The following is a 16,423-nucleotide window of genomic DNA, read 5'->3' as shown; positions in this document are numbered from 1 at the left end:
GCAAGGGAGCCGGCTTTATTGTACAGCAGTATTGGCGCTGTGCTGCAGAACGCGAGGTCCCGGGTCCGAGTCCCACCTTTGCCTGTGAAAAGCCCCTGCCTGTGGGTTCGTTATAATATGAAGTAATACTCGAACTGGTCGCGACTGTAGATCATGTTTCATTTTATTCCTAAACTGAACGGCTAATGTATTAACCAACTGCACCAGCATACATTGCCTGTCTAAGTTTGCACAGCCACTGGTTCCTCAGCATTTCCTAACCATAGCTGCCCTTGTTTTCTTGCAGAAAGAGGTGAAGGACGTCTTTTCTCCGATCGTATTTGAAGCTGCTTACAGCCTGGGTGAACATGTGATTGACAACAAAGATGACACGGAGCTGCCGGCGCTGAAACCAATCCTACGCTGGAAGAAAGGAGGCAGGATAGCCCAGAGAAACCAGGTGAGAGCTAGGCTGATCACCCCTGCCCGTGGGGTCTGCACAAACCAAATGTTCTATTCCAGAACATTGCTTAACTCAGCCGCAAAACCAAAGACAATGTAAAAAAGAAATAATAATGAAACACCTCCTTTTTTAAGAACATAAGAACATATGAAAGTTTACAAACGAGAGGAGGCCATTTGGCCTATCTTGCTCGTTTGGTTGTTAGTAGCTTATTGGTCCCAAAATCTCATCAAGCAGCTTCTTGAAGGATCCCAGGGTGTCAGCTTCAACAACATTACTGGGGAGTTGATTCCAGACCCTCACAATTCTCTGTGTAAAAAAGTGTCTCCTATTTTCTGTTCTGAATGCCCCTTTTTCTAAACTCCATTTGTGACCCCTGGTCCTTGTTTCTTTTTTCAGGCTGAAAAAGTCCCTTGGGTCGACACTGTCAATACCTTTTAGAATTTTGAATGCTTGAATTAGGTCGCCACGTAGTCTTCTTTGTTCAAGACTGAACAGATTCAATTCTTTTAGCCTGTCTGCATATGACATGCCTTTTAAGCCCGGAATAATTCTGGTCGCTCTTCTTTGCACTCTTTCTAGAGCAGCAATATCTTTTTTATAGCGAGGTGACCAGAACTGCACACAATATTCAAGATGAAGTCTTACTAGTGCATTGTACAGTTTTAACATTACTTCCCTTGATATATTTAAAAGATATAGGGCTGGATTATGATTCTAATGTTTATAGTAAACAATGTAAAACCATCTACAAGCCCCTTAATTAAATCAAATTACCTTTTTTTGTGTAGGGTTTTCCTTTCTGTTAAAAACAATGCTAATATTGTTTTGGAGTTTGAGAATCAAACCTTTGTGTCTCATACTGGTTGCTCGGATGTGCGACCAATGGATAAAATGCTACAGGTATTAACTATAAAATGCTCTTGGCTGTGACATGCAGGCAAGTATCAAGGGCTATATTCTCAAAACTACTGTATTTATTCCAAATCTTTATTAGGACTTTTTTTTTTTAAATTCACGTGTACATAGCTTATCACAAAACAGGTAACTAAATAAAAAATGTTTAGGACCACTGACTGATCAACCTCCTCTCCATATTGGAAAAAAAAAGCCATTACAACCTTTACGAGTAGAACGCCACAGGGGGATGAGTGTCCTGTACCTTGAGGGACACTACAAAGGGGCTATTGTATCTGGACCAGTAGGAAAACTACTTAAAGATTAATCCAAGAGAGAAGTGTTGATGACACAACTGAGGGTGATTGGGGCTAGTTGCCCAGTGGAGACCTCCAAAGCCTGGCCACATGTGAACAGTAAATAAATAGTGGAGAATGATGAAATTATACCATATGGATGGAATGATCAGTTTATATGATATGATAGGATGGATCTCACATTTCTATTGGGGAACAAAAGCTGTAAAAAGCAGAACATATTTTCTCTGTACTTGTTCTTACTAAAAAAAATAGGCTGTATTTGATGACGTCATGTAACAAACCAGTAATTACTGGGAGCTGCTTTTTTCTGTGTGTAAAAGCTTTTAGAGTGGCCAAAATGATATACAGCTTTTGCCAATGAAGAAAAAGTACATTGATTAAAAAAAAAAAAAACATAATATGTTTGTTATAATGTGTTTGTCTCAGTGGGCCACATTTAAAGGGTAACATGGGTAGGTAATCAGGTTGGTCTACATCAGTATACAGATGTCATTTAATTCCGTTTACTGGCCCACGTAACGGAGCTCAGTTTACCTAAAGCGGAAATGCTTTACCATGTACTTGTTCAGCAAGAGACACCTCTCAAGAGTTTTTTTTTTTTTTTTCCTGGCATGGTTTCTTAGTCAGGCTGGGAATAAAAAGTTAATTTAGTGATACTACTTCCAGATGCCAATCGCTCCCTCAAGGACCAGAGACTGTGTTTGCTGTGTTTGTACTGGAATGGATACAATGCTTCAGATTTCAGTGCCAAATTTTCACTCATGTGGGCTCCAAGAATTCCCTGGTAGTGCTAATCACTTAACCATTACGGTGACATCATGCCATAAATCCAAACGAATCCGGTACAGCAGGCCTTAAACAAGCAGAGATCACCCTTGGAGAACAGAAGTCAGAACCCTGAGAAGCACATGTTTGCAAATGTATTGGGATTTTTGCAGAGAACATTTTATAAAAGCTCTGTGTTATCCCCCTATAAAAATAAAGCATTTCTTAGTTTAACCCTTTTTGGTTTTACAGTTAGCGCTTTAAGATGCAATTCAAAGAGCACAGGTTATTGAACGACCTGTGCGTCTGATGCTACTATAAAAGAAAGTGGAAAATGTTTTATCTTATTGATCCAGGATTGACATTGTGTGACTTTTTCCTAAAAAAGACTATTTGTTAATGGTATAAAACTTGAAGTTCTTAACTGGAATTTATAAACTTTAGGTTAAGTACGAGGGACACACAACACATGAATGAAAAGTTTCAACCAGTTGGCTACCTTGAGTTCTTATTTGTTCGCACTCCATGTCACCTGTCCCATCTCAGCCCTTGTTCTGTTTACACTCTGTTTACAATCCTTAATAACGTCAATCTGTATTTGCTAAACAAATTGAGATTCTTGTCATAGGTACTTTCTGAATGACTGGCTCTTCAATCACAGAACAAGGAAGTTCATTAGCACAAGTGTTGGCACTGAAACTGCGGAATACTCCTTAGAAATGACGGGTCTTAATGAAGTGATATTAGAAAATCAAAAGAAACTGGATTTTATATCAGACTAATTAAACAAAGGTTAGACAAATAATTGTAGATAAAATATAGATTTATAGATTAGATTCTGACAACCTATCCATCATTTTAAATTAAGTCATATTGCCAGAAAAGTTGTCTTAAAATATAATATACAAATTAAAACATTTCTGTGATGTCATCTGTCATATGATGGCTGATGTGGTGATGTCAGACTAGGAAATAGATGGGCACAGACTGTTTCAGTGAATCAGCTGTTGCGCGTATTTAATAATAAATGACCAAAGAAACAGGTTGAAAAAAACACAAAACACTTGCACATTGGCCAAAACAAATAGACAAACAAAACAGAGGACAAATCCCCCAAAAAAGTGTGGAAAGGCTGGGCGGTTGAATCCTGTGCCGTTCTGAAAACAGAGTGGCGCTGTTCAGATGCTGCCTTTCAGGGAACCTGGAGGAAGCTGAAGGTAGTACCAGTCTCTGAGGTGTCTCCTGTGGGAAGGAGTCACTGTCCCAGGATCCCGGGATGCTGTGAGTGAAATAGCATCCTGTTCCGCCTCACTCATCACCACGTCTTGCTCTGAGATGTCCGGGGCGACCACAGGTGAGGGTGGGGTCAGTTCCGGGGCAGATGCTGGAGGTGGAGTTGGGGGAGGAGTAGGGGGAAGAACATGCTGCCTGACCAGGTACTCCAGAACCTGAGCCACTTGCCTCGTCATATCGGAGACGTCCTTAGCCTGATTTCAGTATCTCGTCCGCTTACTGCTCCTTGAAGGAGATCTTGAGCAGCTGTGAGCTCAGAGGGCTCAGCTGAGCTGGTTGAGGAAGCTGCACCCGTGAACTTTGCTAGCCTCCAGCGTAGGGTCTGTGGCTGGGATGTTGCACAGATTGAGCAGGACATCTTGTCTCCTAAGGCGGAGGAGGTGTGCTGCATACCCAAACACCGGCACAAAGGAGGGGTTTGTCCTGTGGGGGAAGCATCCCTACACAGGACATGCAAGGGTAGAACTTCGACATCTTGACGTGCCAGGGCCAAGCACTGAAGTACAAAGCATCGGAGCACTAAGGGCGCAAAGCACCAAGTCTCTGGAGCACCGAGGGCACTGAGGCTCTGAGGCACCAAAGCACCGAGGGCACCGAGGGTACCAATACAGGGAGCGTTCGAGCACCGAGGGTGCCAGAGCACGAGGCGCTGAGGCTATGAGGCACCGATGCGGGAGCGTCTACGCACCAAGGGGCACCAAAGCACTGAGGTTCTGGAGCACGGAGGGCAAAGAAGCACCAAAGCACGGAAGCACAGAGGCACTGAGGGCACCGAGGGCGTGGAGCATCAAGCACAGAGGGTGCCGAAGCACCAAGGGCACTGAGGGGGTAAGCACCTAGGTTACCGGTCCGGGTGCCTAGTCTGGACAGCGTGCAGTCACACAACCGGGGCAGCACATAGCTTGCAGCGGTGTGGAGCACAGCCTACAGACTATTATAAAGATAAAGAAAGAGAGAGAGAGAAGTTTTTTTTTTTAAACTGCAGAGAAAAAATAACACAGACAACTCACACAGCAGAAACTGAAGGGTAGGGTTTTTTTTTTTTTTTTGGGCCACACACACTGATTGGGCGGGCCGAGTTAGCCCAGTGGCGTCGACTCAACAGCAGGTACGGCAGAGCCGGTGGAGGAGTATATGTCTCTCTTTTCTCTTATATTTATTTTAGCTGCAAAAAGCAGATGAAAAATACACAGAAAGCAGATGATGTAGGATTAGGAAAGCAGACTACAGTCGCCAAACAATGTTTTTTTTTTTAAACGGAGCGCATTCATGCAGGATTTACAGCTCAGTCCTCAGAAGCCGAGTTTCCGATTCCGGGGAATTGGCAAGCCGACTTCCAGCAATAAATTGCAGGGGAACTAACAGAAAACTCGTAGTGAGAGTTTTACAAAGACTCATGCAACTGGAGAGGTTAGTTTATACCTACCTTACCTACCTGATTGTGAGAAGCAAAAGAGAATGTGATCTCCGCAGAGTGACTACTTATTCCCTTGGTAGGCGGGATCAAAGACATCACTCTGTGGTGACTGATAGGGGAAGACTATGGCTGCAGAGACATCAGAAAGGTGTCAGTCATGCCCACTATAACACCAAATGCAAACAGGTACAGCAGTTACCCAAGATGGGTTTTCACCAATTTCAATTTGCACGCTGTGCCCTAGTACCTAATAAGCATTGATAGTATGGGCCTGCTGTAAAACCCAACTCAGCAGAGGGTAGGGGGTGACGACGATGGATCTGAGGTTGTAAAGTTAATTGCATTAAATCTGCTGCTTCTGTTCTAAAGCCTTATTCAGAATAATACAATCACTGCAGGTTAAATACTGTATATACTGTACATTGCATGATTTTATTGTCTCTTTTTACACAAATCCTGTATTTGTTACAGTTTATGCTAAGGGCTGCTTGCCCATTGCCTAGCTTCTATTACATACAAATACAAATACAATAGCGTATAAATGGGAATTAACACTCACTTGTGTTTTTTCAGTAGATTTTTTTTTTTTTTAATAATATACCAGTTGTAGTGGTTGTAATTTGTTGAATTGTGCTTCACTGTGTCTAAGCTGCCATACCAAACTAATTGAAAACAATGTGTACAGGGCTCACTGGTTATATAAAATACATTAAAAAAAATGTTTAGCAGTGCTATATAAATCAAATATATAATTTAACTAAGGAAAAAAAATCAAATGCAAATTATAAGAAATTCACTTGAACCATGTTTCACTTCCATCCAGCCAGTTAGCTTGACCTCCTAAATTAAGAGAACGGTTGGGCAGTCTCCTTAATACAGGGTAACAGTTTAATTCCAACATTTTATTTTTGCAGTTATTCCTCTCTGTCTTGCAAGCTTGGGTCAGTTAGCTTTTATACAGAACATCAGCAGTGTGTGAATTGCGTTTGGACTGTGATAGCTCTTGGAATTCTACAATATCATGGCTGCTTTAAGTACCTTTAGTAACTTGTAATGTACTGTTCTGTGGGCCAGATTTATCAAGGACTTTTATGCTAAAATTTGCACCATTTTTTCTGTTAATGTTGTTTTTTTTCAGGAAAAGTGTGCCTATGCTGTTTTCTAACCATGGCAAACTATAAACAAGATATGCAGATATTGCCTTGTGGCCATTCTTAGAAACTTCCAATTCTGTCTCTTTATTTCAGCATTGTAAAGCTGCTTTGGTTTCTATTAAAAATCTTATTGCAGTATGGTATTATTATTACAGTATGGAATACATCAGTTAGGATCCTAATAAAAGCCAGTGAACACTTAAATGTATGATGTAATGTCAGAAAGATCAGTGATGCAAAGAGCTCTTTCCCCTGGTTTGAGAATGTGCTATTGCTGATTAATATGAATAATAATGCATATGAACTGCCTTTAGTGGATATAAAAATCACTTCAGTTAGAAATACCACATAGAGCAAATGTGATATTTCTTACATTCACTGGACATTATTTAGGAAGGCCACAAGATGATGACTGAAACAGAAAATAATACACAGTGAATCTAAACAAGAACACTACTTTAGTTAAGATAACTGTGATATTTCAACCAGCACCAAGTTGCTGCATTGCATGAAAAAGGTACATTTGTTACACTTTTAAGTCATCCATATCAATGGCATGCCCAAGACTTTTGTGGCGATATAGTTTGTTCATCAAATGTCTTGGGCTTTGTCTTAAATAACGCACGTACATTTTCATGACCCATGTTGACTTACATTGTAACTGATGTCTCTCAAATATCACAACCTAAAGCTTCGGCATAACTCCTTTTCAGACGATGTTTGAGAGGAACTGTCTGTCAGATGACTGTGCTGCAGATCTGAGGCTCCGTGGACGGTTATTGCTACCCAGGTAAGTTCATTTTATAGCAGGTGGACGTCATCACATTGTGTCACACCTTCCATTCCTGGTTTTTCTTCCAACCCTGTTCTACATTGTTTAATTGAAACTCCATCCAGACCTTAACACAGTTCATTATTACAGTTTACCTGTTAATCCTGGATTGGATTGGCCACCCAGGACCGCAACTGCCCATCCCTACAGCACACAGCTTTATTTACAATAACCCTTGGTTTATGTTACGTCACTATCCAGTCAAAGAATGTGTCTGAAATACTGATTGAATAGTGCCATAAAGCAGTAAACCTGGAAGTCATATATGTAACCATGTCCAAATTGCTCCTCTTTTACTTATCAGTGTAACACATACTGTTGCCACCTAGTGATGAGTCCAAGGTATGAACAGCCATCTTTTGGGACCGTTTTGTTTAATGGTGCCTTGTGCTAACAGTTACAAAAAACGTATATTCAGAGAATGTAAGCTGAGGCGAAATTTTTTTATGATATGGGGGTGTTTTAGCTGTTCAGGGACTGGAGACGTTGATGTGACTGAAGATGGAATGAATGCGGCCATGTCTCAAAACATTTTACAAAGTACAAAGATACCATCTGATCGTTGGCTGATTGGCAGACAGTTTATCTTACAGTATGATAGGCCAAAGCATACATCCATGTAGAACTCTAGAATTCTTGAAGAAAATGAAGTTAAAAATTTTAGAACGGTGTGACAGAAGGGACCTTGTCGCTGGTTCTTGTGCAAATGTTTGCAGCTGGGACATGGAACAGGAGACGCATTGCTAGACAACTAATTGCGCAGGTGGGCTCGTCCTGAGCTGAGCTGATTGGGGAAGTCTGCATTGCCTGGGGGGCGTGCCCAAAGAGGCTGCACACGGCACGAGATTACTGTATGACCGTAGCTATGCAGACAGGTGCTGAGCAAAGCTTGCTGTGTTTACATCGAGGAAGAAAGTGTCCGCTCCATGGAGAGAACTACAACACAAAACCCTTCCACTCCAAGATGGTGCTTATGAAGGCAATGCCTGGGTGAGGCTGTCAGAAATAGGCCAGAGTCACCAGGAGGATGCCGGGACTTCACTAGGTTAGTTTAGGGGAATTACCAGATCTCAATCAAAGAAATGTTTATACTGATCTGGAAAAATCTGTAGCCAAGCATTGTGTATCCAATCTGACTGAGCTGAAGGAAATGTGCAAGGCAGAATGGGTCCAGATTTCACCAACAAGATAAACAAATGTTAACTTACTGTGTTGAAGTGAAGATGTCCACATTAGGATTCCAGCAATGTAGAACTCTGGATGCATTTTGAGTCCGAGAATTGTGAGAAGTAACAGATTTTATTTTATGCCCACCCCATCATATGAATGTAATGTACTGTAGTAATTAATCTCAGCATACAAGAAGTTATTTAAATGTTTTGCTACGATTAAACATTCATCATGGTACTCTGATTTAAGGTTTTATATTTATGTACAGTACCGTGAAAAAGTATTTGCCCCCTATCTGATTTTCTGCATTTTTGCATATTTTTGACACTGAATGTTATCAGATCTTCAACCAAAATCTAATATTAGATAAAAGGGACCCTGAGTGAACAAATAACACAAAATGTTGATACTTATTTCATTTATTTATTAAAGAAAGTTATGCAACACCCAATGCCCCAGTGTGAAAAAATAATCGCCCCCTTAGACTCAATAACAGGTTACGCCACCTTTAGCCGCAATAACTGCAACCAGACGCTTCCTGTAGTTATTGATCAGTCTCTCACAGTGCAGTGGAGGAATTATGGTCCACTCCTTCTTGCAGAACTGCTTCAACTCAGTGACATTTGTGGGTTTTCGAGCATAAACTTCTCGTTTCAGGTCCTGCCACAACATCTCAATGGGGTTTAGGTATGGACTTTGACTAGGCCATTCCAAATTTCAGAAAAATTTCTTGTTCTTCAACCATTCTGATGTAGACTTACTTGTTTGTTTCGGATCATTGTCTTGCTGTATGACCCAGCTGCGCTTCGGCTTCAGCTCATGGACGGATGGCCTGACATTCTCCTGTAGAATCCTCTGGTACAGAGCAGAATTCATGGTTCCTTCAATGTTGGCAAGTCGTCCAGGTCCTGATGCAGCAAAGCATCCCCAAATCATGACACTAGCACCTCCATGCTTGACCATTGGTATGAGTTTCTTGTTGTGGAATGCAGTATTTGGTTTTCGCCAGACGTAACGGGGCCCATGTAGGTCAAAAAGTTCCACTTTTGACTCATCTGTCCATAGAACATTGTTCCAGAACTCTTGAGGATCATCTAGGTGCTTTTTGGCAAACTTGAGACGAGCATTCATGTTCTTCTTAGTGAGCAGTGGTTTCCTCCTTGCTACTCTGCCATGAATCCCATTTTTGCCGACTGTCTTTCTGATGGTAGAGTCATGAACACTGACCTTAGCCGAGGCAAGAGAGCTTTGCAGATCCCTGGATGTTGTTCTAGGGTTCTTTGTGACTTCATGGACGATTTTACGCTTGGCTCTTGGAGAGATTTTGGCAGGATGGCTATTCCTGGGAAGATTCACTACTGTCCCAAACGTTCTCCATTTGGACGATGTGTCGCTGACTGGTTTGGTGGAGGCCCAGAGCCTTAGAAATGGTTTTGTAACCCTTTCCAGACTGATAGGCATCAACAACTTTTTTTTTCTGGAGGTCTTCAGGAATTTCTTTTGATCGTGGCATGAGGTGCCTCTAGAACCTGTGTGCTGACAACTTCACTCTGATGGTAAGGGCCAAAATTAGTCAGATTTATATTGGGCAGGGTTGGCCCAAATCAGGCCTGATTGTTAACCAAAATATTCAAACAGCTGACCCTAATTATCCCTTTAATTGGGTTGAGTTAACTAGGGGGGGCAATAACTTTTTCACACCTGAAGACTGCATTTTTGATTACCTTGCACACCAAACAAATGAAAGAAGCACCAAACTTTGGTGTCATTTTTTTTTCTCTCAGACTCCCTCTGTATACTACGACAACCCACAAAAAGATCTGACCAAATTCAATGTGAAAAATGTGCAAAAATGCCAAAAATTAGATGGGGCAAATACTTTTTCACGGCACTGTAGCTACACTGATGTTAATCATAATAGTAATAATAGTAATAATAATAAGGCAGTCGTTGTGCACAAGAAAAAAACTTTAATATGCATTTGTAGAAACATAACTGTACAGCAGTTTTATATTTACAAAACATTTTTTTCGGTTCATCACTGAATAAAACCGTAGAGCCATTGAAACTAAGTGGCAACGCCATGTGGCTGGTTTGTTTGGGTTCGTGGTTGTTAGCCCCGTTGCTAAGCAAATAATGCTTTGATGTTCCTAGCGTATTTTGTAGTTCCACAAACACTGCCCACCTTCTGAAAGCTGTTTTCCTTATGTAAGATATTTGTTTGTTTTCAAAAATTAATAAAAGCCATTATATTGCTCAGAATGCAGGCAGAGACAGCATAGCAGCAGGGGCAGGAGGGTGCGGCCCCTGTGTGTGCCTTTATTTTACAGAAAGACGTCACAATATGTAACACATTAAAGTAGAAAAATGTCCAGGAGTAAAGAACACGTTGTGTAGGCCTTGCTTTACCCCCGTGAATAAACTACAAAACAAAGGAGGCCAAATAGCCGTTTAAGTTAAAGGTTGTTTTGTTTATTACTGTAATAAACGGTACATAAAGTTGACACTACATTTTATTTATTTTTTACTTTTTTTCATTCTTTGCCATTGCCGTTTCTTCACAGAAAACAGTGGCCATAGACACAGAGGTTTCCTTGTGTCTTTTTGTAGCTGAACAAGCAAACAAAAACTAAAATGTAACTTTGAACACTTCAAATAAAACAAACATGGAAATGGCGTTGTAAAATGATGGGGGGGGGAAATGAGCCATTTTGGTTCTTGTTTATTACATTCCACATAACGAAAAGTCACAACACGAAAAATACAATATATACAATCTATATAAAAATCACTACGCAACATTTCCAGCCAGCTGGTCACTGAAGCGAGGCATTTCAGAATGACGTAGCTCCTCCTGATCTTTGAGGGGGCAGCACTGCACCAAGTGCCCGATCTCCCCGCAGGTGAGGCACCAACCTTGGTCCTCAAGGCAGGCGAGGAGGGCATCTGACCCACAATCCTCTGGGGACGTAGAAGGCAGAGGGCCCTTCTTACAATGACGGGCTGGTGGCTGGGGTTGGACCTTAGGCGGAGCCATTCCTTGGCTGACTCCACCTCATACCTCATGAAGGCCTCCATAAATTGTGGGTCTTCATATGGGTACACGTCTCGGAGGTGCCCAAACTCCCTACAAGCTGCGCACCATGGAGCCCCCTCTTCCTTCAGCCGTTGCTAGTTGTCTCGGTCATCTTTAAGGCCACCCTTTGTTTTTTAAACCTGCAGTTCTGTTCTGAGGCTCTAGGGGTGCTATCCCATTCTGACACCACATGTGACAGGGTAAAACAAACAACAGTGTTCACTCACTAACAAATGATTTCTTCTCTTCTGTATACCATGTGGCTGGAGCCTAATTAACCATCCATCATTCAGTTAAGGCTCCAGCCACATTCTCACATGTATTCAGGCAGGGAGGAATTTAATCCCCTCATTGCCAACCCACACATCACACGAGCAGGGTTTCCATCCTGCCACAGAGTTATTACTAATGTGAGTTGTATATCTTGACATGACTGAAGCTTTAACAAGAATGGGAGCTATATATATCGATATATATATATATATATATATATATATAGATATATATATATATATATATATATATATATATATATATACAAACACACACACACACACACACAGTGCCTTGCAAAAGTATTCAGACCCCTGACCAATTCTCTCATATTACTGAATTACAAATGGTACATTGAAATTTCGTTCTGTTCGATATTTTTTTTTTTAAAACACTTAAACTCAAAATCAATTATTGTAAGGTGACATTGGTTTTATGTTGGGAAATATTTTTAAGAAAAATAAAAAACTGAAATATCTTGCTTGCATAAGTATTCAACCCCCACACATTAATATTTGGTAGAGCCACCTTTCGCTGCAATAACAGCTTTAAGTCTTTTGGGGTAAGTATGTACCAGCTTTGCACACAGTGTCAGAGTGATTTTGGCCCATTCTTCTTGGCAGATTTGCTCCAGGTTGTTCAGGTTGGTTGGACGATGCTTGTGGACCGCAATTTTCAAATAGTGCCACAGATTCTCAATGGGATTGAGATCAGGACTTTGACTGGGCCACTGTAGGACATTCACCTTTTTGTTCTTGAGCCACTCCAATGTTGCTTTGGCCTTGTGCTTGGGATCATTGTCCTGCTGAAAGGTGAATTTCCTCCCAAGCTTCAGTTTTTTAGCAGACTGAAGCAGATTCTCTTGCAGTATTTTCCTGTATTTTGCTCCATCCATTCTTCCTTCAATTGTAACAAGATGCCCAGTCCCTGCTGATGAGAAGCATCCCCACAGCATGATGCTGCCACCATCATACTTCACTGTAGGGATGGTGTGTCTTGAGGCATGGGCAGTGTTAGGTTTGCGCCACACATAGTGCTTTGAGTTTTGGCCAAAAAGCTCTATCTTGGTCTCATCTGACCACAAAACCTTTTCCCACATCGCAGCTGGGTCACTCTCATGCTTTCTGGCAAACTCCAGACGTGCTTTCAGATGGTACCTTTTGAGTAACGGCTTCTTTCTTGCCACCCTCCCATACAGGCCAGTGTTATGCAGAGCTCTTGATATGGTTGACTGGTGCACCATTACTCCACTCCCAGCCACTGAACTCTGTAGCTCCTTCAAAGTGATTGTTGGCCTCTCTGTGGCTTCTCTCACAAGTCTCCTTCTTGTTTGAGTGCTGAGTTTTGAGGGATGGCCTTTTCTTGGCAGTGCCTGGGTGGTGTGATGCAGCTTCCACTTCCTGATTATTGATCCAGCTGTGCTCACTGGGATATCCAAACACTTGGATATTATTTTGTACCCTTTCCCTAATCTATGCATTTGTATTACTTTATCTCTACCTTCTGTAGAATGCTCTTTGGTCTTCATTTTCCTTCATATTCACAGCCTTACCAATGATCCTTCAACAGTGGGGTTTTTATCCAGAAAATGTGACAGCAACTTTAATGGTTCACAGGTGGAGGCCAATGGTAAGGTAATTGTGTCCTCGTTAGGGCAATTTCTTTCATCGGTGCAAACTGGGAGTTTCCACAGCACAGGGGTGAATACTTATGCAAGCAAGATGTTTCAGTTTTTTATTTTTCTTAAAAATATTTCCCAACATAAAACCAGTGTCACCTTACAATAATTGATTCTGAATTTAAGTGTTTAAAAATAAAATATCAAACAGAAGGAAATTTCAATGTACCATTTGTAATTCAGTAATAAGAGAGAATTGGTCAGGGGTCTGAATACTTTTGCAAGGCACTGTATATATATATATATATATATATATATATATATATATATATATATATATATATATATATATAGTAGTGTAGTATTGTGTGTATTATTTCTATACATATACATTAAAATGTTTTATATAATTCTATGCTCAATTTAATTTCCATTTAAAAGCAGATTTTATGACATTCCTCTGTTAAATTTAGATACCAAAACTGCAGACTGTTGAAATATAATATGAAATATTATGGAGAGATATTCTTCCAAGAGGTTTTCAGTGTTTTTTTGTTTTTTTTCGTTTAGCAATGACCTTTACCTTCTGAAAGGAGGCCTTGTGGTTTCTTTTTAAACCTTTCTTCAGTTTAAACCAGATTTTGACTTGGTGCCCAGAATCAAGCAATGGAGCGTAATGCTTGAACAAATGTCATCTCTTCATGGGTAAAAGGCTTTTCCTGGTCATGGTCGAAGTAGTTCATCTCAAGATAACCCAGAAAAACAGAGGGTACAACTTCAGTTGCTGTTTTTATTATTCTGTAAGTTTTATTTATCATTGATGGATGTAGTATGTCTGGTCAAGTCCCTCACTGAAGTCAGTATGTTTTCTATACCAAGCTGTGACAGGGAGGGCACTGTCGCTGGTTCCTGCGCAAATGTGTGCAACTGGGATGCAGAACAGGAGACGTGTTGCTGGGCAACCAATTGAGCAGTTAGGCTCGCCTGGCACTGAGCTGATCGGGTGGTCTGGATTGGCTGGGAGGTATGCCCGCAGAGCCTTGCGGAGCTCAAAAGGCTGCTGCATGGCCATTGCTACAAAGACTGGCGCTGTGCGAAAGCTTGCGCTTGTTGACAGCGAGGAGGATAATGTCTACTCTGCAGGATTAACTACTATGGAACCCTTCAATTGCAAGACGGTGCTCATGAAGGTGTTTGCTCAGCCAAGTCCGTCCAAAACAGGCCAGAGGATGCCGTGACTTTGGGATAAATAGCAGTAGGTTAGTTTAGAGGGGGTTGATCCCAAACAATGTATGGGGAGGGTGAGCTAGCGCTTGCCTTTTCTTTATTAAATCTAGCACTAGGGCTACCATTGCTGGTACCCTAGACACAGCACCTCTGTGTTGAATTTAATCTACATGCCTGTGCGGCGTGTCAGCACCCAGTGCTCTGTGTGTGCCTCATTATTCAGTGACGACACGTAACAAACTCCCTGTTACACAAGTGAATGACAGGAGTAGGCAAACCCATTATCGATTGCTTGTGCAGAAACATACAGGAAAGTTAAGGTGCAGTTTTTTGTGGAATTTGTGTTTTTTTGGTGTTGGACCGGTGTTCAGTCAAAACCAAATCAACTGAATTCGAGTATGCATGTTTCCATTGACTGTAAAAGTAGACTTCAGCTTGTTTCAATATCAAGTTGGGTTCAAGCTACACTATGTTTTTTTTTTTTTTTTCGCTTGCCTCTATGCATCATTTTCATGTTGTCACAGGTTGCTTCCTTTACCACAGCGAACCCATCAAAAACCAGTTTCTGTCCACCTGCAATTGTAATAATGGGACTGGGATGGGGACTTCTTTCAATCCTTTTGTTTCTTGTTTCCCCCCTTCCTCCCGATAGTGTGGACCCCAGGCCCTACCTGGCGCTGGGAGCTGTGAAGAACATCTCTCTCAACGTATCCATGTCCAATGCCGGGGACGATGCCTATGACACCAATGTCTACTTCAACTTCTCCAGAGAGCTCTACTTCATCAAGATGTGGCAGAAGGTAGGGGGCGAGAAGAGCTAGCTTGCTTAGTTCATATATATATATATATATATATATATATATATATATATATAATATATATATATATATATATATAAAAACACGCACGCACACACACACACACGCACACACAGTGAATAAAGAAAAGACAAGCCCGAATTAAAATACAGGAGGATTTATTCTTGTCATATTCCATTGGTACAGTCAAATATGCTAATGTACTGTAGTACACAAAACTTAAAATGTGTCCAAAACACTTTTTATATTAGCTTAGATCACGTCACATATTAGCAAGTTAAAGGTCTTTATTTCGCCTTTTAATTAAATTAAAGAATGGTTTATCCACTCCAGACTTTCCCTTTGTGCAAATGCCCATCTAATTGATTTACTATTGCATGGGCATTTTTCCCGCCATACGAATTATTCCCCTTTTTGATTACTTGGGAACTTTCTCATAGCTCACCCGTTCTGCTCCCGTGTTGAATTAAAATAAACAACAACATTTACGAGGGGGGAAAAAAGAAAGAAGAACGTGTATACATTACAGTGGTTTCTGGGATACAGTCATCCAGGGAAGTGTGTTTTTCAACAACAGCTGGGTTAAACTAACCCGGTTTCATTAAGGCAATCCAGACACTCTAACGCTGCTGGCCTAGGATTCATGTAAATCGGTTTTGAACTCGTTTGTCAATGTTTTTTTTGTTCTAATGTGGACAAGGTCTAAGATGAATACCTTAGCGACTCCTGATTTTTAAAATGGGGCTCTTTGACAACATAATTCTGTCTGCTTTCGTCTCTTTAAGATTTCTCCAATAATCTACAGTTTGTCCTTAAGTGAAATTGACGATCGTTTAGTGCTGGCCATGATAATACTGCATACATTACAGTAATAGAGAGCAAGGTCAACTTCAAACAGCAAGAAGTAAGCCTACAAGTACGCAATATGCACAGCACAGACCACTGAGTGCCATCGCGGTGTGTGCTTAATAACAGGAATTATGCACTATCAGAGTACGTAGTAAAAGAAGAATTTTATCAGGATTTAATACGATTTTATTTGGTTCCATTATACTGGTTCTTTATATAAGTGTGTACCTTATATCCAAGGTACCTTGCAATGCTAATTCAGACTTTATATA

The 16,423-nt window shown here is 41.0% G+C and overlaps 1 protein-coding gene across 1 annotated transcript in view; it reads left to right on the top strand.

Annotated features, from left to right (window-relative positions):
* Positions 1 to 16,423, top strand: part of LOC121314705 (integrin alpha-9-like) — a 133,778-nt gene that overhangs the window by 78,255 nt on the left and 39,100 nt on the right. The window contains exons 16-18 of the mRNA XM_041248247.1: positions 287 to 439; positions 7,002 to 7,078; positions 15,137 to 15,284. Of these exons, the coding sequence (XP_041104181.1) occupies positions 287 to 439; positions 7,002 to 7,078; positions 15,137 to 15,284 (378 nt within the window). The remainder of the gene's footprint in view (positions 1 to 286; positions 440 to 7,001; positions 7,079 to 15,136; positions 15,285 to 16,423) is intronic.

Source organism: Polyodon spathula, chromosome 4, assembly GCF_017654505.1.
Source record: "Polyodon spathula isolate WHYD16114869_AA chromosome 4, ASM1765450v1, whole genome shotgun sequence".
NCBI classification, from domain to species: domain Eukaryota; kingdom Metazoa; phylum Chordata; class Actinopteri; order Acipenseriformes; family Polyodontidae; genus Polyodon; species Polyodon spathula.
The sequence above is the reverse complement of the archived record's forward strand: the minus strand, read 5'-3'. Positions and strand labels throughout refer to the sequence as shown.